The 24,856-nt window shown below is 33.0% G+C and overlaps 1 protein-coding gene across 1 annotated transcript in view; it reads left to right on the top strand.

Moving 5' to 3' along the window:
* Nucleotides 1–24,856, top strand: part of LOC112127264 (voltage-dependent calcium channel gamma-5 subunit-like) — a 283,147-nt gene that overhangs the window by 41,576 nt on the left and 216,715 nt on the right. Inside the window, exon 3 of the mRNA XM_024227889.1 lies at nucleotides 12,033–12,255. Coding sequence (XP_024083657.1) covers nucleotides 12,045–12,255 — 211 coding nt within the window. The 5' untranslated portion in view covers nucleotides 12,033–12,044. The remainder of the gene's footprint in view (nucleotides 1–12,032; nucleotides 12,256–24,856) is intronic.

Here is a 24,856-nt window from a genome sequence, read left to right as displayed (position 1 = left end):
TGGCGCAATTTGTTACTAAATAATAAAAAGTGTTTATTGCCGTTTTATATTAGATTTGTCGAACCTTAAATTACTCGTTACTGTCACCACAATTAAGTAATGACTTAATTCAACATGATTATCATCAAATATATAATTTAGTTTTTACCTATTCAAAAACTGTTATAAATTTTATAAATTATTGTTTACTGCGAAGAAAATTATTTTGCTCGTCACAATCCAATTTTTTACAAACAAAACTAATTTACTAGTTTTTTTATGACATGGATTATACATGTACGTCCTCTGGACCACATTTAACGATCAGCCGTTAGCACAAACTGCCCTAAGGGCATAGTTCAGTTGTATACGTGACATTAATCAACAACGCAGCCCGTTTATTTCGCAGCCCAAATTGTATGTCAAATATTAACATTTTTAATTTAAAAGCCACGGAATTATTCGGAGGAGGGTCGATTTAAAGCTCTCCCCCACACATAGAAACCGCCGGGTTTGATCGTATTATTCAAATTAAAACCGATCACACCCCTCGATGCTAAACCTTGTTTAAATTCCCGATTGTAATTTAATTTAATGGACTATTTCAATTGGGGCTTACTTTCGGCCGTAATAATTTTAAGACGCCTTAAATCTCTAGAATTCTTTCCGAAAGAAGCTGGAATACTCTTTTCTATTAGGCAATGAAAATTCCATTGGCTTTTTTTGTAATATATTCAATTAACGTTGATTAAAGAAAACCAACTCGGTTTGTAAAGCTATATATTTTCTATCTTCGAGACAGCTTCCTTTGACTTTTACCAACTTAAAATTGTCCAAAAAATGAACTACCGATTTACCCTCGATATTAAATTAATATAGATACACTTAACTGTCTCCACAGTAATTTAAAGGTTTGATTACTGTTAAAACCAGTTTCAGTGAATGTACTATATTTTCTTTTTAGGTAACTCTTTTCATGTTTTTAATGAAAGCCTCATATTTGTCCTTAAGAAAAAATACGAGCTTTTCTATGGCAAACCTTGATGATCAGTACGATCAAATTGCATAATTCTATTTTCTAGGGAGATAGATTTTTGAGCGGCTGGAAGAATCTAATTGACGAAGGAGATCATTTAATAGAAAACGCGCAGCGATGACTGGTGGACTGTAATTCTACTCCAGGATATAACTCCAGGACAATAATTCTAATTCCAAAATAAATTTAACAAAATCTTTTCCATTTACGTCTGATTCTTTGAGATTTTATTGGTATTTATGTTTGTTTTAATATTTGTTATTAACATTTCTTCCCAATTCACATTTACTTTGGTGTGTAATAAAGTTTTATTTGTCAAACCAAAATGGACAAATAATTTGGCCCTGGCATCAGCATAAATAAATGAACAAAAAGATTGAAGCAGTTCATGATTTCATAATAATATAAATCGGAAAAACTTTCAACTATAAAAAAGTTGAGGCGTAGCAATTTTTTTAAAATGACAATAGTTTTGGTTACTCATTACTCAATAGCTTAGTACTTTTTTAGAAGGCAAATCAAAAAATGAAAATTGTATTTATTTATTAACTTAAGCTTTCTTTTAACTTTAGAGTTTGCTCATATTTTGTTTGCAGTAAGTATTAACTTTATAATTTTGTTAGTATTCATGTAGTTTGTGGTTTGTCTTTGGTTTATCTTTCCAAGTTTGTGGAATATCTATTAACATATTCGTAAGATGGATTTTTCTCTATTTTCATACACAAAGATATGTTTGTATAACTCGTATTATTATTTCAAGTGCGTTGGATGCATGTTTGGCTTAATTTTTTTTGAAAATCAATGTACATATTGAAGCGATTATTACGTTTTGTTTTAATTGATCGAAAGTTGATAACTTGACTAGGTTCATCGACGCTCGTTGAATTCCATTTCACTCAAACTTTTATCGGTTTTCACGCCATCTTCAAAGAAAGAGGAACTGTTTGTTTCGATGAGCGTGATGCCGCTCGGGCCGCTGTTGGGATGGGTTATGGCCGGGTGGATAGTTGATTAGTTGATCACGGTTCCAGTAAAGTGGCAAATTTGATCAGACACACATACACACATTTTGATGATGAAAATGATGGGATACGACTTGATCTTTCTCCTAACAAGTACTAGGTCATTGACGGTCGTTGCTACAATTTCTTTATCTGAGTTTTCTTATTATCCCAGATTATATCTGCATTAAGCTTTTGCTTTGCATTCGAAGATGATATGGATGCCCGTTTCTTCCTCACCTTTGCGTAACCTACAAATGGGCTCATCATCGAATATGCCCATGTTGTTTAGATGTTTTCTCGCATGCCAGTGACGAGTAAATAGTCCTATCACTATCCTCTGGGTTTAGCCCTCTCTAACTGTAGCAGTGAGTTCACCAGTCATAGATGGGTTATTGCCAGTGTAACCTCTTTTATGATTTTCTAAGGCATGTTGGCGTGTATTTCAGCTTGCAGGTGTACTTCTCTAATGAGTTTTATTATTCTTGTTTTGGGCTTGTAAAAAACGCCTGATCCGGTTGCTTAATTTGTTTTGGAGCTAACTTCATACCATATCATTGTAACTGATATCTTCCTGAATTCTTCTTCTCCTTTGTAGTTCGTTGAGACTTTTAAGGAAGTTGTGAAAATGTTTCCAGGATCATGTATTAAATCCCCATTTCTAATAATGTGTGTTGCCTGAGTTGTTTAGTTCCCATACAGTTTGATTTGTAGCCTGAATACAAACAGCCTGTTTGTTTCTGGAGCCTAAATGAGTTTTTACTTGCATCTCCTTGTGTAAATATTTACAATGGAGGTGAGTTTACAGAGTTTCTAGTACAATTGACGAGGTTGTTTTAATTTTCTATGTGATAATAGCCAGTCTTTGTATGCTTCCTAATATTTGGGTAGCTTATTTTTTGAGTACATGATGGGTTTTGCTCTGGGAGTTGGTGAAATCGTATTGTACCGGCACAGCGTCACTTACTGGGTCTGTGCCGGTTCAACTTAGCTTATTTTAAATTAAACTTTGGTCCACCAAAATAGGGATCCATATGTTATTTTGGATGTTATTACTGTCATGTATTGCCTATGGGCCTTTTTTGGTTTTAGTCCCCAAGATTTGCCTGTAATTCTTCTTGTGGTCATTAGTAATATTTTACTTTTTATGATGATGTGCTAGGGGGGAGAGTTCTAGATTAATTTCTTATCAAAGGTTAACCTTGCATATTTAACTTACCTTTTATAAGTGCAGCATTACACTATAGAAGCAAAGGCCATGTATTTCTATGTTTCTTTTCTTGGCAAATAAAATTAGTACAGTTTTGGAGAGGGGTATGATTTAAGTCCCCGTTGTAGGCACCATTGACAAACCATGTTTAGTGTTCATTGGGAGAGATCTTTGAGGTGAATTTTTCTCTCATAGTAAAAATTGTCATCGACTTAACTGTGGGTAATGATTTCCTTTTAATTTAGTATGCTTACGAGGTCGTCCACTACCACATTCATCACCAACAGTGACTTAATTGGATAACTAATAAACTAATAATTACTCTAATCAAATATTGTTTCAATTAAAAAATATGACAAGAAAATTAATAGGAAATAAATTTGGTGGCATATTCCCGTAGACAAGCGGGTGGTAAAATTACTCGACAATCGCAGTGTTTTTAAGGACATGAACGGTGTGACGCTATTAGTCGGTATCAGGGCAATCGGTTCCACCCATTTGATGTGTAAACTCTTTGTTTGTCTAGGTTAACCGTGTTTGCAAAGTAGCGGTCAAGCCTGGGGAAGATAGTTAGGGATCCATTAGGAAAGTTTCCTGAACAACCGTCAATGTCAGTTTTCATTAAAAGAGACTCGCGTGAACCCTGATCCCCCCAACGTTTACTCGTGTTCCTCGCCCCCTCAATTAATTTTATCGAATGTTAACTTACCATTTTAGCAAACAAACGGTGTTATCATAACCGTTTTGTATTCAAATTAGTTTTGTCCCAGTCGACAATTCTGTTCATCTTTCTCCCTATTTTCATCAAATAAAAATGTTCTCGTAATGACGAAAATGTACAATTATCGCGTTATACAACATTATTCGCGTAAAATAACTTGGTCACTGTCTGCATGTGAATTCAAACCTCGATTTTATAGAATTTTCAACCATTCACTATTAACTAAAACAGTTCGATTTCTAATATAACTTTTTTAGTTCCGTCGTTTACGATCGTGTTGGTCTTGTATTATGCATTAATTTTTTTAATCTGTGAGTCTGAAATGTCTGACCCAACACTGAAGATGCCGACATGCCTCTTACAAACCAAAGAGAACAGGTAGATTAAAATGACATGATGATGAAATATTTTTAATTATCGCTGTACAGGAGGACGAGGTGGATTAGCTATTTGATTGCGGTTGTTTGGATGACTGATCATCGCTGAATTGAAATCGCCATATATTTTTCACAACATGTTGGACTTGTTAGAAGTTTGGATCGTGATGTAAAGCGTGCCAAGTACCAGAGTTTCAATTTATGATTGGGCAGAGTATCTCTACAGACAAATTTTGTAAAAATGAGATAAGTGCATATTCCTGTAATTCTTTAAGTCTGGCAGAATGAGTATACATTTTTAAGTCAAGAATGAAACTTTTTCCTTTCAAACGCAATGTGGATTTTTATAGGCATCTCAGACAAAAAAAATTAGATCAAAATTCCGATACTTCTACTTGCCCATTTGTAAACTCAAATAGTTTGTGTACCTGCTGAAGTAGAATAAGTGTATTTTACCTATGTCCTAATGAATATTTATCTAGGTGCGACAAAAAGATATGGTTTACCTTCTTGTATTAACATTTGTTTTGTTAGTGGCTAATGAATTATTGCAGTTATCTAACCTGTAAAGTATAATGGTTTTTAAGGCAATGTGACATCCCATTTTACTCGCCTAACAAATCGTAGGTATACGTGAATAAGTCCATGAGTTAAGATAATCGGTAATTGCCCAAAATTTGTATTAAAACTAAATGGGGGGGGTCTTCCTCTGAGCACAATAAAAAAAGTTACTACAAAAATTAAATTTATACCTAAGGCCTTAGTTATCTTTACAATCGCTATCCTGAAAATTTGGGATTTTTGACTAACATAGTTTAACCCCGAGGGTGCATTTATAAAAACTATGTATAAAACATTTCAGTTGATTATTTCAAATAGAAAGGTTTCATTTAGTTTTTTGTTTTGTTTAAGAGGAAATGTAACGATAAAATACACGTTTATCAAAAAGTATTCTTTATTTGTTTCATGTTGGAATTCACGTGAAATATAATAAATTTTACCTTTCGTTACCTACCTCGGTTAATAATTTATTCTTCCATTGTTCATTGTATAGATATAATATTATTAACTGTCAAATTGTCAAATATAAAGCAATTTGAATACATATTACCTGCCAATTTATAACTCAATTCTACTTATTCCATTAACGTAAAATAAATATCTCAATCATATAATGTTAATAAAACGGCAGAAGGACAGGAAATACATATTTTTAAATTCCTTCATATTTAGAGAAGATGGTTTTAATTGTATTTTGAATTTTTTTAAACAATTTTCGCTCGTTGAAAGAAAAAAGCGTGTCTATTTTTTTATTTGTTTTTAATATATCTAAACAAACGTACTGGAGAGTCTGTTTAATTAAATTCCATTTGGCAATTATTAGTAATTTAATTTCAATGAATTACAATTTTAATTTAATGATTAATGAATTGTAAAATTCTTTTTTTAGCCATTAAACAAGTCTTTCGTAGATTTTGCTTTCTAATGATCGATTTTGTTGAGCCAAAAAAGGAACCTTTTAAATAAAATTAATTTATTTTAAAAATTTTATGATTACTTGCTATTACTGATTCTGTACTTAAATTTAAATTACAAAGTCTGTAGGCTGACAAATTTTTAAACAAAATAAGTTATAAGAAAATTTAATAAATTTGATCTATTAGTTACAATATTTTATGTAACTAGAGGATACGAAACAAACATTTTCTGTATTTCAAATAATAGTCACATTTTTTATCTCCATCTACAATGTTTTGTAGATTTATCGACCAACATATCCACATAATGTTCCCTTAGTAATTATCAGGAATATGGTCTAAGAAAGATATTTTTAATTTTAAATCTTAGCCTAGCTTTCGGCACTTTGTCGTACCTTCTTCAGGTACATTTTTAATTTTGGCCAATTTAATATCAGATATATATATAAATATAACAGGAAGACATTCATTTTGGGGCTTACTAATTTTTGGTCAGAAGTGTACAACCATATTCTTTTATTTTCATGATAACACTGAATACCTTTTCACTTTATGCTTCACTTTTCCATGTATGAAATGATTAGACTAATAATGTGAAGAAGAAGACAGTGAAAAACTAAGAAAGTGAAAAGGTATTCAGTGTTATCACGAAAATAAAACAATTTAAGGCTATAAACTTAACGATTTGTGTTAAGTACAAAAATGTTTGTCTCGTTCTTATATACTATATATATGAAGTTAAATTGATCAAAATTAAAAATGTATAATATATCCTTATGTAGAGCCCTGAAGAAGGTATAATAAAGTGCCGAAATCTTTAAGCGATGATTTAAAAGTAAAAATATCTTTCCTAGATCACATCATTCATATCTACTAAGAGAACTTTATCTACAATGTTCAACGGGTAAGGATTAATTATAACAAAACGTATGGCAATTGCAAAGTTTTTCAAGAACATTGTTATCAGGATTATTTATGTGCATATTTTCTCTTATGTCATCTGCATATTCCTATATTAATCCATTGTATACGTTGTATTAGCCGAAGAGTATTTTCGCGTAAAAAAAAATGCGTACGGCAGAATTACTTCACTTTTTACTCTTAGCACGGATAGGGCTTGCTACGTCAAAAAATTCCCGTTATCATTTTGTGTGGGTAAGAAAATGTTCGAGCTTTTTAACAATAAATCCGAATATTAACAAAATTGTTTACAGTCCCATTATGACGGGAAATTTTACTAATTCACTGGTTAAAAACGTATCCATGAATCAACGTTTTTCCGTGAAGTGGAGAAAATATGTGAAACACGAGTTTTTTGGTCCTTCTCAAAGAAAGAAAATCCCATATTAAGAATTTCTTTGGGGCAAGTCGTTTGAAGGAATTAAAACACCGCATGACTGATCGGTCGTGCCGGTTTAGTCTATGGAAGTGCCGTCGTACTGGAGATTACTGCATATTTATTCTCTCTCTCACTCTCTCTCTCTCTCTCTCTCTCTCTCTCTCTCTCTCTCTCTCTCTCTCTCACCCTTTTTCTTTTTTATCCTTTCTTTTACAATTCTTATTATATTTTCTTATAAGCGGTTGGTAGAACTTATATTTGTTCAATTTATAAACCGACAATTCAAACCGATCCCACAAAACTTATAATCACTGATATATCAAAATTTAAATAAAAATCTTATGAAAAACGTATTCAGTAGCATAAACAAATCAAAAAACTCATTTAAATGTACAATGATTATGTATATTTTTACTGCATTCATTTTCTGATATTTTGTCCGCGCTGTAAATTTTATAAGACTTATTTTACACTGATAGCATATCCTATCGGTTGTAAACTTTTGCTGATGAAAAATCAATTATATCTCGCGAGAAATTTTGTATATTTCTTACATTTTAACCTTTCACCGTTCTCCTTCAATATTCTGCTCTATTTTCTTACCTTCGCGTAGTCTAGATCTCAATCCATCTATATGTACTCCTTTGTCGGGAAATTATAAAATAGTTTTTATGTGTCATTTTAAAGACGAAAATATAAAACGACAACTTTTTAGAAACCTATTTTACTTGGTCAATAATAGTTCGTTTATCCCATCTTTTTGTCAAAATTCTTTTATCTTGCGCGTTTTATTATCTCCTGTCTCCAGTAATCTTTTATTAATTAAGTTTTTCTTTGAACTTTCTTATAATTCAGTTAATTATCTTTTAATTTGCTGGCTTTCTTCTCTCGGCCTGTCTCCTCTTTCAACTCTCGGCCTCTTTCCTTAACGCGTACTTTTTTGTGACACTACCTTTCACGCAACAGCTTCCATCTCAGCCTTACTTAAAAAATATTGATACCTATTTTTACCCTATATAGTTGATATAGTTTATACTATATAGTTTATACACCCTACATCTCTATATTTTTTTAATAATCCATAATTTTTTCTTGTTACTACATTTTAGCATAACTGTTTTCTATAACGTTGTAAGAAGTGATAAAAATCTAATCAGTTAATTTGTAAAACGTATTACTAATTAGTTCATATTTCATTATTGAGTTGTTTTCTAATGTTTTATTCTATTTTTAAAATTTTTGTAATTAAAAGTAACAAAAATTTAAATAAATATTTTATTTGTAAATAATATAATCATAAATTGCTTGTCGTAGATGTCAAAATTTGATTATTAAATTTTTCATTTAAAATGATTTTACAACGGCTTTATTTATTTATTTTTTTGAAGTGAGATAAAATGAAGTAAAAAACAGAGATTATTTAACAATATAAAGCTTTTGGTTGAAGGTTTTGTCAATTTTTTGGTCATTGTCATTATTGTGGTGGATCTTTTAAGAAAGAAAGCAGTGACTCTGCTAATCTTATATCCAGGTGTTTTCCTTATTTTGGTCTAAAACTTATCCCTTCTTTGATTGCTAGGGCTTCTAACGAAACCGCTGCACTCATACTAATTGCTCCATCCGTAAGCCCGGCACGTATTCTCCATCCGCCAGCCGACCACGACAAAAAGCCATCCCCACGACGATCTGTCGACCAATGGAGGATATAAACGGCTAAATATTTTTTTTTTAATTAATGAGGAAAGGTACACTAAAAGGGCCAGTTGTAAATTTCGACCTCTTAAAAAATTATAAGCTTTTTATGTTAATGGTGGCGAGAAAATTCTACACCTAAAAGCACCTGAACAAAACACTTTTTATTTCCAGACTTTACTCCTATAATACTCTGTTCATACACATTTTTTACAACTATGGGAAAAAACTACTTATGTTGTACGCAATAAATCATCCATTACAGTTCGTGGTCCGATTGACCAATTAACATTTTTCAATTAATTAATATTTATGAAAGGTATTGGTTGAGATAAAAAAGTCAGTGTCACGAGCGGGATTCCAACCAGCGGCGTATTTAGCCGAAGGTCGTGGGTTCAAATCCCGTTCGTGACACTGACTTTATTTATCTCAACCAATACCTTTCATAAATATTAATTAATTGCAACAAATAATCTTGAGCTTGCAAAGCGATTTTTGTCGAATTGACGACGTTATTAATTTCCGGCAAAATTAATCTAATCGGTCTCTTCACTCTTGAGTCAAAAGCCCATCAATAAATTTTCAATAATAAAAAGGCAGGTGCTCGAAAAGAACATTCAATGAAATTTTAACGTTAAATCACCAGTTAAGAAATATTCTATTCAAACGCTGATGAATTGTAAGTGAACAATGACACTTGGAATCAGAAGTACAATCTTATTTCTATTTCCAAAAAAACACCTTTTAGCTTGAAACCATTCGGTTCATTTAACACTCTTGGAATAAAAAGAAATGATAATAATAAATAATTTTTTTAATGTATTACAGGGTGTGAATAATTATTACTATTTTTATTATTTTTTTCAATAATTTTTATTTGTAATCTATATATATATTTATACATATTACAAATGAGAGCACTGTGTTTTTTTCACACGGTCACAGCATTAACACTAATGCCAGAGATGCACCTAGAGGACACATGCTTTGAGAAACCACCAAATGCTGGCACTCAGTGTAAGGAATTAAGGGGCAAGGATGTCCAGAGGACATCGTTGATTAAGGAATTGAATATTTCTATAACATGAATTTTTGCAAATTGTTTTGATTGTTATAACAAAGTTTTTGGTCAATTAAATTTTATATTTAGCTATATCTTATATTTTTCTTTAAAAATATTTAGTAAGCAACAAAAAATAAAAATTATAACGATTGAATGTAATTAATAAAAAAGAGCGTGGCCACATGCATGCCTTAAAGTGTAGTATGTCCATTTTAGTGAGTCAAATCAGAATAGTTTGAAAAATGTAAAAAATGCGGTCATTTATCACAGCGAAGTGCTTTCGTTTTTTATGTGAAAACAAAAATGAATAGCACAAATGTGAAAACGAAGAAAAATGACGTTTTCTTGGGTTTTATGTCTTTCTGGAACAATACGTTGTCCGAGAGGTTAGGGATTCTTTATGTTGAAATTGTGTTTTTACGATCCCAAGCAATTTGGACATATTTTACATTTATACTGAATATCTACATATTCTTTTATATATAGATATATTAAACTGTTTTATCTAAAATTTGAATGGAAATTGCGTGAGTAAAGAGAAACAATTGCTAATTGTAAAATTGAAGTAACTAAACACTATCTCCTCCACTACTAAAAATAAAAGAGTCTCCCTTATAAATTATTTTGTCGTTTTTATTTTAATGAGTACATACTACGAGAAATATAAGGTCCTTAAAACTGCAAAATCTTTCAAAAAAGAAGAACGATTTGTCATGCGTTTTTTAAAAATGTAAAAATACTAATTAACCTGAAAGATAATGCGCCGTTGTTCACAATCTACTCACTCCATCAACTTTGTAACTCCTTTCGTCACAATTGACGACTCCACGGCGATCCCCATCAAAATACCGCTTTAACGGAGAGAATTTCTGATGACTTAGAAGAAATTTGGAACCGATGCTTCGGCGACAAGTAGGCTATCGCTGAAGAGAAGGAAAGTGAAGTCTACGGAAATTTGTAGTGAAAAAATTCAAGATATCCACTGGTAGTATTCGGAAATATCCATGGTCTGTCAACATTGTTTGTTTTTTTAAATAAACATTAGATAAAAATCTTTTTAAAATTTTGAGCTAATTTGTTTCTCGAAAACTTGGCAATACCAAACAAAACTATTCCTACATATTTAAAGTGTATAACAGCTTTATATGTTACTCTGAAAGACCATTATAAAACAGGTAAGGCAAGTGGTGGAATTTCTGAAAATGAACATTTTTTCTATATCAACTATAGATATCTCATACATTTACATTATTGATTCCTTGTAAACAAGACAAAATCTGCTCAAATTTCTCGAAATATAAAATGCGCTCACTACAACTGAACAAAGGATATTAGCATACTTCTTTATTCATCTCCAGAGTTTAATCACTTGTATGTAATACAAATCTCTGGTTATTTTCTGCCAATTTATCGAAGTAAACTTAGCAGACATTATCATTATTTTGTGTGGTGATTTGTGACCTTTAATGGATATTTATTTAGAAATTGTGAGATGCGGTCTGGTGTGAAGTAGGTTTCAGAAAAACATTTTCTTTACCGTGCCAACGTTTCGATCTTTATTGAGATCATCTTCAGGGCTCAAAGTGTTTGTCTTCTGTGTAATTGTGCCATTCTTGCGTGTCGTGTTGAGAGAGCTGAAACCTACATCACACCAGACCGCATCTCACGATTTCTAAATAAATTATCATTATTGAACAAACTTTGCTCGTCTTTTGAAAAATGAAATAAAACAGAAATAATAATGTGTCTCAACAGAATACAGAAAGATACTTTGTAAATTGTTGTATTTGTATTTTCACTTAATTGCAATTGCTTTATTAATGTATATTTAAACTATGTACACAACTCCGTTTTCTACAAGAATCAAATTGTTAAACAAAATAAAGTTTAAATAAATTAAAATATAAAATAAAAATCAAACTTCCTCCACCTTCGTAATATAATCACAAATAAGAAACTTTGTATTGTGTACACATTGAATAACAATAGCAGGCAGACTAATTAGCCCAACATACTATGATTTAATGTTTTATTTCGATTAAAATGTACTAGAAAGATAATTGCAACTTGGTTATTGCTCGCTGACATTTATCCAATTTATTCTGTTGTTTGGTTTTAAGACTTGTCTTTTTTCAGGTGATTTCTGAGATGTGCATGCGAGGTTTATGCAGCTCCGGCTTGGCGGTGGGTGTGGGGCTCGTCTCCCTCACCGCACTCGTAACCGGTTTCGTTTCCAACGTCTGGCTCTACACACGAGAGCCTGTATCGCTTCCGAACAATCAACCTCCGACGACTGTCACATTCAGGATTGGATTCTGGAGAGTCTGCCCTGCACTCAACAAGACCAACTACACAGTCCGTAAGTCTTGACTCAATCTATCTAGATAATCTTAATGACAACGCGCACGCTAAAACCTACGTTGCCCTTACAAAATTAAACCTTAGGTATTTGTCAACATTATTACGTGAGACAGTTTAAAAAGTTCCGTGAGAGGAATCGGTGAACGAAGCCAGTGAAAAATAATTCTCTGGCCGATAAAGCGTCAGGGTGATATCATACGAAATAGTAAATGGGTGGCAATCACAAGGTAAACTCCGTGGACGTGATCCGAATGCTGTTGTGTTTGTGTTTCATCCTTGCAATCAGTTGTTATATTAGTTAAACTTCTATCGGTTGTTTAATTAATAGTTTTCATTAAGCGAAAACACACTTTACGCTTTCGTTCTGTGAAAGCTGGAAAAATAAATGGAAAATTTTTTTCAACTTGTAAAGTGTTTTTAAAAAAAATTAACAGTTCAATTTACCTAATCATTTCTTTTTCGTAAGATAATTTTAATTTATTTGTTCTTACTAATTCGTTAAAATTTTAGTGGTTTTTTTGACAACTGAAATATTTTTAATATGTCAACTATAAATGCACTCACAAAGGGCTTTTCCACATCTGACAATTTATTTATTCTACACAATCTTCAATCAGTCATTTTCAAAACTCAAAAAATTGTCCTGTTTCTCTGTCGATTTCAGATCTGCCAATTTGCTCCCCGACAAAGAGTGCGTTGAGGTGGTCGTGAGGTATTTCCGAATTTTTTTGTGACCTCTGATGTGAGACAAGGATCCTAAATCCTCTACTTTTTCCCTCATTCTTGGATGACCTCCCTTCAAACTTGGATTTTGGAGTCCTTGTTAGAGATATTGTTATTAAAATTTGAATGTATGCAGACGATATAGTTTTAATAGCAGATAGTATTGTTGGGCGGCAAAAAGATCTTGGTCTCCTGGAATCGTACTGTGACCAATGGAATCTGTGGTCAACCTAGCTAAATCAAAGATAATAGTGTTTAGAGGAGGAGGCTGGCCTGCGACCAAGACCTGGTTTTTTAGAGGGGAGAAAGTTGAGGTGGTAAACCAATACGTTATCTTGGTGTTGACCTAACCCTCAGGCTTTCTCTAACCACTCATTTAAGAATAAAGCTTTGTTGGCGAAAGTTGCTTTGAATGGTGTGATATTTTGTCTTGGAAGTTAATCCTTGCTTTTTGTAAGTTTACATTAAGAATCCCGTTTCGTTTTATGCTATGCAGGCCAGGTTTGGGGTTTCAGCGTTATGATGAGAACGAAAAAGCTCAGCGTTTTTTTATTAGAAAGGTTTTCTCATTGCCTGACTCCAAACGAAACTATATATGTTTTATATTGAATCAGTAGTGGATACGATTTTTCTTCCTTTTTTTTAAAAAAGATAGTTCTTACTCACATTAAGTTAAGTAAGTGGAGGTAATATTATTGATTGTGTTATAATCCATTACTGCTTTGACTAGCAAATTAATAGAAATGGTGAAAAATGTTACTTAATGTGAGTAAGAACTATCTTTTTTAAAAAATGATTCAACACCGCACTCACTCCATCATTCACCATTTCTACGATTTTTATTTTTATTCCTATCTTGTACTTCTCATTTATTGTCAAGATACTTAAAGGCTCTAATTCTGGAATCACTAAAATTACTGCTCTCGAGGTTATTAAATCTAATTGCTCTTGGTTTTGTCATTAAAAATTACTAGTTTTTAATTCCTGTTGGAATTGTTCTTTTTATTTTGAAAAACTTTCGAGTTGGCTCAAAAATACCGCAAACCTTTGTGTACGTTAGGTGATCAACATCGTGAGAGTTGTGAATATCATTTGCACTCCGCTAACAGGATTTTCCTTTCTAAAGACCTGGACCACTCTAATGTAGCATTTAACTTAAATGTTCAAGATGCTAGTTCTCTGCATTTCCCTGCTCTACGATGATACTTCAACTTAGGCGCGAGCAAGTGTTCACATGCTCATACCAAACTGATCGTCATACAGAAATCTTTGACGGCACTAAGATACATAGAGGAAGTTCTTCATGAAGCTGTGGTCTCATTCTGTCCAGTTCGAGTTATCATCTGTTACTTAGAGGATGTTGCCACAATGAATTGGCTAGTACGTTCTCCTCACACGAATCCCATAGAACATTCATAGAACATGATAAAGGGATGGGTCAGACATCTTTCATACCCGCCAACAAACGTTGAAAAGCCTCAAACCGCTCTTCTTGAAAGATGGGATTCTTTTTCACAAGACGAAATCCAATCGCTTATTTACTCGATGCCTTGGAGACAGACCCGTCCGCGTGCCGAGGGAGGCTATTATTATACTTTACTATATATGATATTAAGAGCAAAAGAAGGTAATAAATTTTTGTTTGGTAATAAAGTTTAATGATAATTATCACTAAACGACTTTCCTGTGTTTTGGTGAATTTTCTTTAAAACCATCATAATAATGTAAATAATGTAATAAGTAAATAATTTTTATTAAAACTCATGAATTTCCGATCACGTTTTGTTTGTATTACATTTAAATAAGTAAGTTGTAACTAATGTAACGATCATAATACATATAGACTAAAATAAACGTGCAACTGGAAAAAGGGTTAAATGCATATTTGTGATCTTAATTTTATTTTGGTCTTTGTTGGCTTTGCGCTTTCTTTGCCACTATTTACACTAGCCACTGGTCCGACTTAAATATTTTTGCCTTTTCGAAAGTGTAGGAATTATTTATATTACAAATTTATGTTATGATTTTTTTAATAAATTCTACTAATAATCAAACAAATCAATAATAGGGCCCATTTGAAAGAAACCGTCTATTCCTTCGTCGTGCATTCGAGGAATATATCCGCTTCAAAGAACTATATATATATATATATATATATATATATATATATATGTGTGTGTGTGTGTGTGTGTGTGTGTGTGTTCACATATAAAAATTTAAACGTCCATTACAAAATTTAAACTCATAGTTTTAAGTGTAATAAAATTAAAAAATTAATTTACGGTGGACTAGGTCAAGCACCCATCTATAGTATATCAGAAATATTCTAATAAATTAATATTTCTACATTTTTTCCAGATTTTCAATTTGAAACTGTAATATTTAAGGCGATATTAATTATATTAGAGATACTCCTTCATAAAATTTCGTTTCTTACATGTTTTAGGAATCTCCCTGAATATTTTAAAACATATTGGTCACCATAAAAATTTGATAAAATAATATTGGTAATGAAAATGAATGAAATTTAAGTGAAAAAGTATGAAATAAAATATAATTTAACATCTTTACATGTTCGGAATGGCAGTATGTGGTCCAAAACTAATATATTATGAGTCATTTTACATGTGATAAGATTACACATTATTAATGTCAGCTTCTTGGATTTACAGGGTAATTTCCTGTGAAGAATGCCCATTCAAATAGACACACGGCCGCACCCAGGCCCTAAACTTTGCGATGGCCATCTCTCGGGGGCAATTCTTTTCACAATTCATGTAGAAAAGATTGTATATCTCTCATTTTCTCTCGATCTTACGGCATGTCGGAATGAATTATTTCGGTCAGACTCTTGTTGTCGGCCATAAAAAAACGTTCCGCCGGTTTTTGCATTTTTCAATAACCAAAACCTTCCGACAGAATAACATCTCATTTAACTGACGCTAGAAGTTGAGAAAGCACGGCGTATAAATTTGCATATCTGCGCGTCAAGAAAATGTATACCAGGTCTTACATTGTATGGCTTCTGTTCTGCCACTACAGAAACGATAAATGTTCAACGGTGCAATATTTTCTCCCACAATTCTTCCTCATAACAGGACTTTAAAAAAAGATTGTTGGCTTACCCTTTTGAATAATAATTTTGGACCGTTCACCTCCGGTTTATGTGCTGAATAAATGAACAAGACCTGCTGTCACACATTTTCACTACATTAAACCTATTACCATATTTTTGTTGAATTTATACGCTTCAAACATTATAATAATGTTTAGAAATGGAACTAAAATGAATGTATAGCGAAATAGTTAAGTTGTAACGCAATACGATATTTAGACAGTTTTAGTAGTTTTATCAGACATGACTTCGTGGAGAATTTTCCTTTAATTTATTTTCCTTGTCCGTCTACATGGAATAAACCTTCAAAAAATCCTAAAGCCAGGTTTTATACTATTTGACGTTCATTTGTAATGCAAACAATCCTTTTTATATGTATATATTGAATTTAGCACAGTAACTTTTATTATACTCATTTTACACCATCGTTAAACGCGTTATTATGCCAAAATTTTTAACAGCTCGGCTAATATCATTTGCTTGGAAAATAATTTTAAAAGCCTGCAGTTCTGACCTGTAAGCCTTCATTAATATTAATTTAAGACAATTTTGAAGTTAAAGGCCTTTTTTCCTAGGGGACCATCGTGTCGAGAAATTTTCAATTGGTGTTAAATGATTCTCGGGTTATTAATATTACTTAGAGAAAGGAAGTAAATTACACCATAATATTATTATCGCGATCTTATTGCTAAGAAATTACTGTGTAAATCGTTAGAAAAAAGCAAAAATTGAAACAACAATTTTTAAAATAACAAAAATTGAACACTTCACTCCCCAGAGGTCAACAAGAAATATCAAATTATTTAAAAGAGAGAGAGGGAAAGAGAGAGAAGGAAATAGAGAAAAAAAGAGAATGAGAGGGAGAGCGCGTAAAAAGAGAGAGAGTGAGTAGGAGAATGAGTAGGAGGGTGAGAGAGAGAGAGAGAGAGAGTGAGAGAGAGTGGGAGAGAGAGAGAGAAAATGCCTTTAAAATGATTAAAAATTGTTAGTAATAGGTTATTCATTTAGTAACTACAAAAAGATGGCACTTTGGCAAACTAAAAACTTCAAATAGTACCTTTTTTTATTTAAAAAAAAATATTGCTTTATAACGTTAGTTTTACCAATTTTATCATAAAATAATGTCAAATTATTTCGATCGACATTTTGAGGAAAAGTAATATTGAAAAAATCTATATTTGAGGAAAATTCGGACAAAAATACAGTTTTTTATTGTTTGATCTCGTTATCCAAAAACAGTAATGGGCGTCGGTGCCCACATCGGTTCAGGCGATGAAACGGCGCTCATCACTGTAAGGGAAAGGTCCCGGGTTCGAATCCAGCGGCCCTGCATTCGAACCCGACATACTTACAAAAAAGCTTTTTTTCAAAAGCACCGGCACCCTGAGAGCTTATAAGACCAATGCTGTTGCGAACCCTCGTAAAAAAATATAAAAAAATACATAAAAATAAAATAAAAATCCATTTGCACTTTGCTTTGACCGATGTTAAAAAGGATTTTTTTTAATTATTAATCCATTATGTTTAGTGATCTAATTGACTTTTTTTAATGTTTGAAAAGAAGGCTCAATGAAGCAAGACAAAATATTGTATCCATTTTCTCTGGACATAGCGCATTCACATTGCCGTTGCTGCTAATAAATGCACAGCTAATTACATTTAGTTTTTGAGATAATAGAATAACTAAAAATTGTATCGCAGGATATTTCCATCAACTCAAAATGCGTTTTGTGCGGTTAAAACATTCAAATTATCTTCAATAGAGTTTGATATCAGTTAATTACTTACGGTATTCTTAAAATAATAAAATTCCAGAAAACATTTGCGAAATATTTAGCCTGACACATAATGAGCATTAATTTCGATGTTTTTATTTATTTATAAGAATTAATTTGAAATAGAAACGTTTTCAAATTGTTGACAGCCCCTAAATGTTTTATTTTCAAACACAAATTACACTTTTCTACAGCAACCAACCGAAATCGGTTCGGAATTTACATCGATTGTGCTTACTAAATCGGAAAGTCAAATTAAGAAGCAATTTTTCCGTACTCGGGATATAAAAAAAAGAGGTCCTAACTCAATCTTACGTATATTTGTTCAGAATGGTCTCGCGTGATCGGGCTGCCTTTGACAAATCTTACCTCAAAGAATCGTCGTCAGATGGTTTTTCTCGGTAGAAGTTTTTCTTTCACTCGCATTAGAGCCACTCTGATGCTTCAACTCCATTCTCTCTAGCATCGTGTAAATGTATTCATTGCTCCTTTGCGCTCTTTCCCCTATCCGGCAAAGGTGAAGTTTACAGATAAAACTGAAAGGCCTCGACAACTGAATACAAACTAGTTGTAATGGCCTTTTCCTTAGGAAAACGTGAAGCCTGTTTAAAACTCTTGACTTGACCCTTGACCTGCTAATTGTTTTTCATAACTTTGCGACTGCCTTGTTATTTAAAACGATTGAGGTCCCAATTCAAAGTAAATGTAAGCGAATAATTAACGAAACAACGCCGTCTCTTTTTATATGTACAAATTTGAAATGTAGCACAACCTAGTTAACCATAACACGTTTGTAAACAATTAGTATATCTAGAAAAAATAAATCATATTTTCTACATATTACTAATTAAATCAATCAGTTTACCCACCACGCATATTTAAAATGCTCAGCCTACACTAAATAAAATAAGGAAAAAATCACAAAAACCACAGTTAGAACTGATGAAAGAAATATTAATAGACTCAATTAAAATGAAGTTGAAGTTATCGACCTGCAGCAATTAATGTTACGAGTTGGACCTTCGGGAGGTCAAATGACGGATGAAATAAAAAGAAATAAAACAGCTTTCGGGTTCAACCGAGCTTTCGGCGACTTATAGACCACATGAATTATGATTGCACATGTTGAGTAAGGTGTTGAGCGACAAGAGATGAGGCATCCAGCAAAAAATCCAAAAAGAAACGACCGGTCAACTACTTATGGTTACATTACTATTTTCTATAAAACTTTATTCAGATACTTTTTTTCGTGATCACAGACTAGTTAACATTAAAATTATACCCGAAAATTCTATTAAAACATTTACAACTTTATAAAGTTTGAAAATTAGTCTGTGATCATAAAAAAAAACCTACCTGAATAAAGTGGTGTATAAGTCGCCGAAAGCTCGGTTGAACCCGGCAGCTGTTCTTTTTCGTTTTATTTCATCCGTCATTTGACCTTCCGAAGATCCAACTCGTAGCATTAATTGCTGCAGGTCGATAACTTCAACTTCATGGTGTATGTAGGGACGTCGGTGCCCGCAACGGTTTAGGCGTTGAAACGGCGCTCATCACTGTAAGGTAAAGGTCCCGGGTTCGAATCCAGCGGCCCTGCATTCGAACCCGACATACTTACAAATGGGCTTTAAAAAAAAAAAAAAAAAAAAAAAAAAAACACCGGCACCCCGAGGGTTTATATGACCTCTGCTGTTGCGAACCCTCCTAAAATAAAATTTAAAAAAAATGGTGTATGTAAATTCATTTTTCTTGGGGATGAAGCTATTTTAATTAATAATTTATGTTATTTTTTTCCTTGTTAATTGTAATTTTGGATATTCACTTTACACAATTGTATTATCTTGTTAAAAAAATTATATTGTATTATTGTGTAGTATTGTTTTAATAAATCTAGGCCATGAGAATGGCGATATAAGTCGCCGAAATCTCGGTTGTACCCGGAAGCAGTACTTTTTCTTTTTATTTCATCCGTCATTTGACCTCCCGAAGACTGAGTTAAGTCTATTTACAATTTTCCAACAAACAAAACGCAATGTTTGAAAAATAATATTGTACTTTATCTCTATGGACCGTGCGATTGAAATGTTCACAACGGGTGATTTATAAAAATTACGTTTACCATCTTGAGATACCAACGGAGTCGTGATAAGATGTTGATAACGCTCGCCGTGATTTGCAGTGGCACTAACTGGCAAGCAATTTGATATCGGACCGTTTTTACAGGAATTCAGCTTGTCGTACAAAGTATTTGGTGAGGCGCACTGTCGTGGAAAAAAATGGTTCAGATCCCATCTTCTATAGACCCCCTGGGCCATGATCGAACCCTATTACTTTTATCCTCCGGTACGGTACTAATTTTGTGATCAGAACGGTGATTTCTTTGACATCAAAGCTTTGAGAAAAACTTCGTGAAACCAAATAATTTCCAGTATATTACATAATAACTTTAAAAAATGTATATCCATAGTTTACACCAATTATCACGAATTAATTTATTATCAAAACAATTTCAAATTCGATCTGAATTATTATCTAAAAATACTTGATTATTCATATTTATTCTATTAGTTTTTATGTTGCGAAAGCCGTGTATACAATATTCCGCTATCGGCCCTTTGATTTACTCATTCATACAGGCACACAACTCTATACATATATGCCATATTTAAACTTAAACTTGGGGAAACAATTCGTTTCCGTTAAAAATCGGAATATTAGACCCAACAACAGACTCCCCTTCCCGAGGACTGCCTATACATCGGGTGCCATGACTACTCGCTCCCTGTCATGCCTGGTACTTCTCGACCAAGTGTGACACATCGAGCAACCTTCCTCTGCAAACGGGACACCTGCGCTTGGTTGCTTCAAAAACTGGTGTCTGTCAATGGTGTATTGCCTGCCCTAAATCGGATGATCTCTTCTCCCTTCTTTGTGTTTTAGATCTTCCTGGAACAACACTCAGTCGTTGTCTTGACACGCAAGAGCTTCTCGCACGACCCTGTCCATTGATCCTGCCAACGTTGTGAAAAGTAAAATACATTGTTAAAAAATTTAATTTTCTCAAGCAGTTTTATTAGGATAATGTGAATACTGATTCTAGGCGAATCAAATACACAATCTACCGTAGTATATGTTTTACTTCATCCTCGTAACTAGAGGCAGAGCTGTTCATCAATGTATAGGAAATCTGGAAATTTCCGATCTGCCCCTTCCAGACCTTAATCCCATTGAGCGCATCTGGGATGGGTTGTAAAGAAGGCTTTTCGATCACCATACGCAGCCAATTGGCCTGCAACATCTATGGAGGGAAATTCCTTATGAGATTAGTGAAAACCTTATTAATAGTATGCCTAAAGGTGCACAGCGGTTTTAGCTAACGAGGATATTATTTGTAGCACAGTTTGTCGTGGGTGGAGGTACAAGTCTGAGGTATACAAGAGAAAGGATTGCTCTCCGTAATGTGAAATTAATGTACTGGCATTTATTTTTACCCTCCACCTTTTTACCCACGGCTCCAGGTCGGTAAGATGAGACTGTAGGGAACAAACGGCAAGGACATCATTGTGGATGGACAGGATTGCAGTATCATCTGCAAAGGTAAATAAAGACGTATTTGGGCGATTAGGTATATCAACGGTATATATTATAATAAAGGAATGGGCCAAGAACTCTACCTTGGGAAACTCGTGCACGGACAGGACGTATGCATGTGATGAACCGTTGTTACCCAGAAGTAACTAACAACTAACAACCAACTAGGGTATGTCTAGTGTCCATTCTGTGCATGACAACCTGAGGTTCGCATGGGAGGATAGAATTTTAACATATCGACTTAGTTTTCATGCGAAAGCAAAGAATCAGTGTCAGATCGAGACTCTTAAATGGATACAGATTGAAAAAAGCGAAAAGAAAGAAATGCAAACACGCAGAGGGCCGACAGACCTCAGTTGATTGTCGGCCACTAAACTCCCCATATTTTCCATCTTCTATTTATTAACTAATGAGGTTTTTGTGAAACCTCAACTATTTTTTATATATTTCACTATAAATATTATTTTCTTAATAGATAAAAAAAGTTACAAGGATAAAGTCAAAAATATACTACGGTAGATTGTGTATTTGATTCGCCTAGAATCAATATTTGAAGACTTCAAAATATTCTAAGTGCCAATTTCTTCAAAACTGAGATTTTTTCTTAATATGTTCTATGTGCTATTGCCAATAACCCTAATAATGTTCTAAGTGCCAAACCTCCTTAAAAGTGGTTCCATCATAGATGCCACTGGTCTAAGTATGGGAAATGATTTTTCCGAAGGTTCTATGTAGCATGGCGTATCAGCCAGTTGAAGGATCAGAAGTTGGATCCCGCATATTACGTCTGAAGTGAATTCATATGATATTTTCGGCAGAAAGAAACTGGTTATGTGGTCAGATAATTGTGCAGGCCAAAATAAAAACCGCACCCTTATTTTTTTAATGACATTTTTGGTACAACTTGGACATTTTGAAAAGATTGTTCAGAAATTTCTAATGAGTGGTCATAACTTTTTAACATGTGATCGAGACTTTGCCATTACTGGGAAGAGGAAAAGGGTTTCCAAATGTTTCACTCCGACAGATTTACAAAATGCTGTGGCTGCTCAATGTTCAGCTAAAGTTACAGGGGAATCGTTCTCCGTAGTTAACATGGAACATTCGTACTTTCTAGACTTAAAACACGCCTGTGACTCTATATTAAAAGTAAATTTTCCAATTACAAGAATTTAGCTACTATGATAAAAGTTTCCAAAAATTATCCAGTTTTATTCAGCATAAGTCCACATTCAATGACACAGACTTGTGAAAACGTGTTAATGTACTAAAAAAGGGGGCTAAACCCATGATATTAAATAGTTTGTATGTCATTGATTCAGAAGCCATTCCTGTCGTATATCAAGGAAAAAGATTGGATTTTTTGAGAGAAACTGATAAAAACTATTATCAAAACATTCTATATAATTAAAACTTTAATTTATCTTTATACGTTAATTCCATCTATTTAATTATTTAGGTTTACCATGTTCTATGTATCAATTAGTTTGCATTCAAAGAGTTCTGTGTACCAGGGTACATAGAACGTTTCTGCAATTTTTTTATTTTTGTGCATATTAAGGAGTTTGTTTTTGTTTTTCATTGCCCTAGCTGCGAAAGAACATACTTCTATATTACCAATAAAATAGATTTCAATAATGTTTTTGAGTTACCATTTGTCATACGCAGGTTTGTTGCTTTTCTGAAGAAGAAAAAAACAGAAGGCACTTAGTACATTTGGAATTTCCACTCTTCATTTATGTTATCTTAATACATCTGTTTGAGGAAATTAAATTTTTAATGATGTATTTTCTTTTCACTAGATGTTTGGCAGTTTGGTTTTGGGACATTACAGTATTTTGTGTATAATGTTCTTGCAAATTTTTATTTTTAATTCCATTAGTTTTCGTTCTCCGCTTGACCAATTAATATCTTTCAATTAATTAAGGTTTTTAGTTGAGATAAAACAGTCAGTGTAAATAGCGGGATTCGAACCCACGACCTTCGGCTAGATACGCCGCTGCTCTACCACTTGAGCTATCGTGAACTCGATCCACTCAGACACCAGCTTCCCATCTCAACCCCGACTTTATTGTTAATATTGCATCAAATCCTTGTTTTTACTCCATCAGATTTTCGTTGCGATTCATCAGATCCGGTTAGCCCTTTCCAAACATAAATTCCACTCCAAAATAGCTTTTCGCTTTAAAATTACAACAATTCATTTCTTTCGGCATCAAACGATAGATCTTTTGTTATAAAAATAATTTTCCCAGGAAAACTTTTAAGAAGTGAAAGAAGCGAAAACGAGAAAAGGCCGAGTCAAATCCAATTTAACGCTCAGCTTTGGTAGCTGCCAGAAATGGGTTAGCGAACACAATTCCCATTAGATGAGGACTGGAGGGACGATAGATACCTCGTCGTCGGCTCTCTTCTGAGAGCTATTACCTTTAGAGATTACATATCATAGAGCCCCTTACCCTACAGGTCTGGGGTTCTTCCCGTATATGCCACCCTTCAGTAAACACCTATCCACGCTAATAACCTAGCGTTCAATCCCTTGGCTCCATTGAAAGGTACTCAGTCACTCTTCCCCGGTATGTAGATTATATGAGATTCTCACTGTCATACTTATTCAATCTCACGAGTTGTTTTATTAAGATATAAAAACGAGACAATTAGTTCGAATAACTTGTCATTTTATGTAATTAATTTCAAAATGGATCCAAAAATACAATTTATGAACATAATTTAATTTAAAAAATAAACCAAAAGTAAAGTTGTAAAATCAAAAATGTCATTAACGAGCAATGAGGAATTGCAAACATTTTATACACAGACGCTACCTCTTTTTCATAAGATATGTTGTGTTAAAAGAATAGATCGATCGTCCTATTGCCTTCACTATTTAATTATATATAAACTTAAAACTTAACACTTATTATATATAATAATGTAAACGATGTTATAAACGTGTGTAAGAAATAGTAAAATCAATTTTACCAATTGATAATAATATACAAAAATTACTACAATATATTTCACAATTATAATAAAATTGTGGTGGAACGTGACAAAATTCACTTTTTTATTTTCTATACATATCCAGTTCAACGGCAGGTAGCCAATTCTTTTCTCGGGGGAGCTTGTAACAAACTCAGGCTGAACACAACTTGAAGTGAATAAAAAAAGTTTTCCAGTTCGTCTAACTTCCCATCACAGGATAATCCTAATTAGTTTGCTAATAAAATTATCTCTTTTAATTGGTAAAGATAATATAACCACCCAAAAAAGTGGAGAAATTTTAATTAAAATTAACTCTTTTACAGATGAGAAAACTACTATGAACAAATTGTCTGCAATGTAGACCAGCTAACTAAAAAGTTAGTATGTTCTATCTATGGCTTGGATAAAAA

The sequence above is a fragment of the Cimex lectularius genome, unplaced genomic scaffold, assembly GCF_000648675.2.
Source record: "Cimex lectularius strain Harlan isolate CLEC.00 unplaced genomic scaffold, Clec_2.1 scaffold243, whole genome shotgun sequence".
Taxonomy (NCBI): Eukaryota; Metazoa; Arthropoda; class Insecta; order Hemiptera; family Cimicidae; genus Cimex; species Cimex lectularius.
This window is presented reverse-complemented; position numbering and strand designations above follow the sequence as displayed.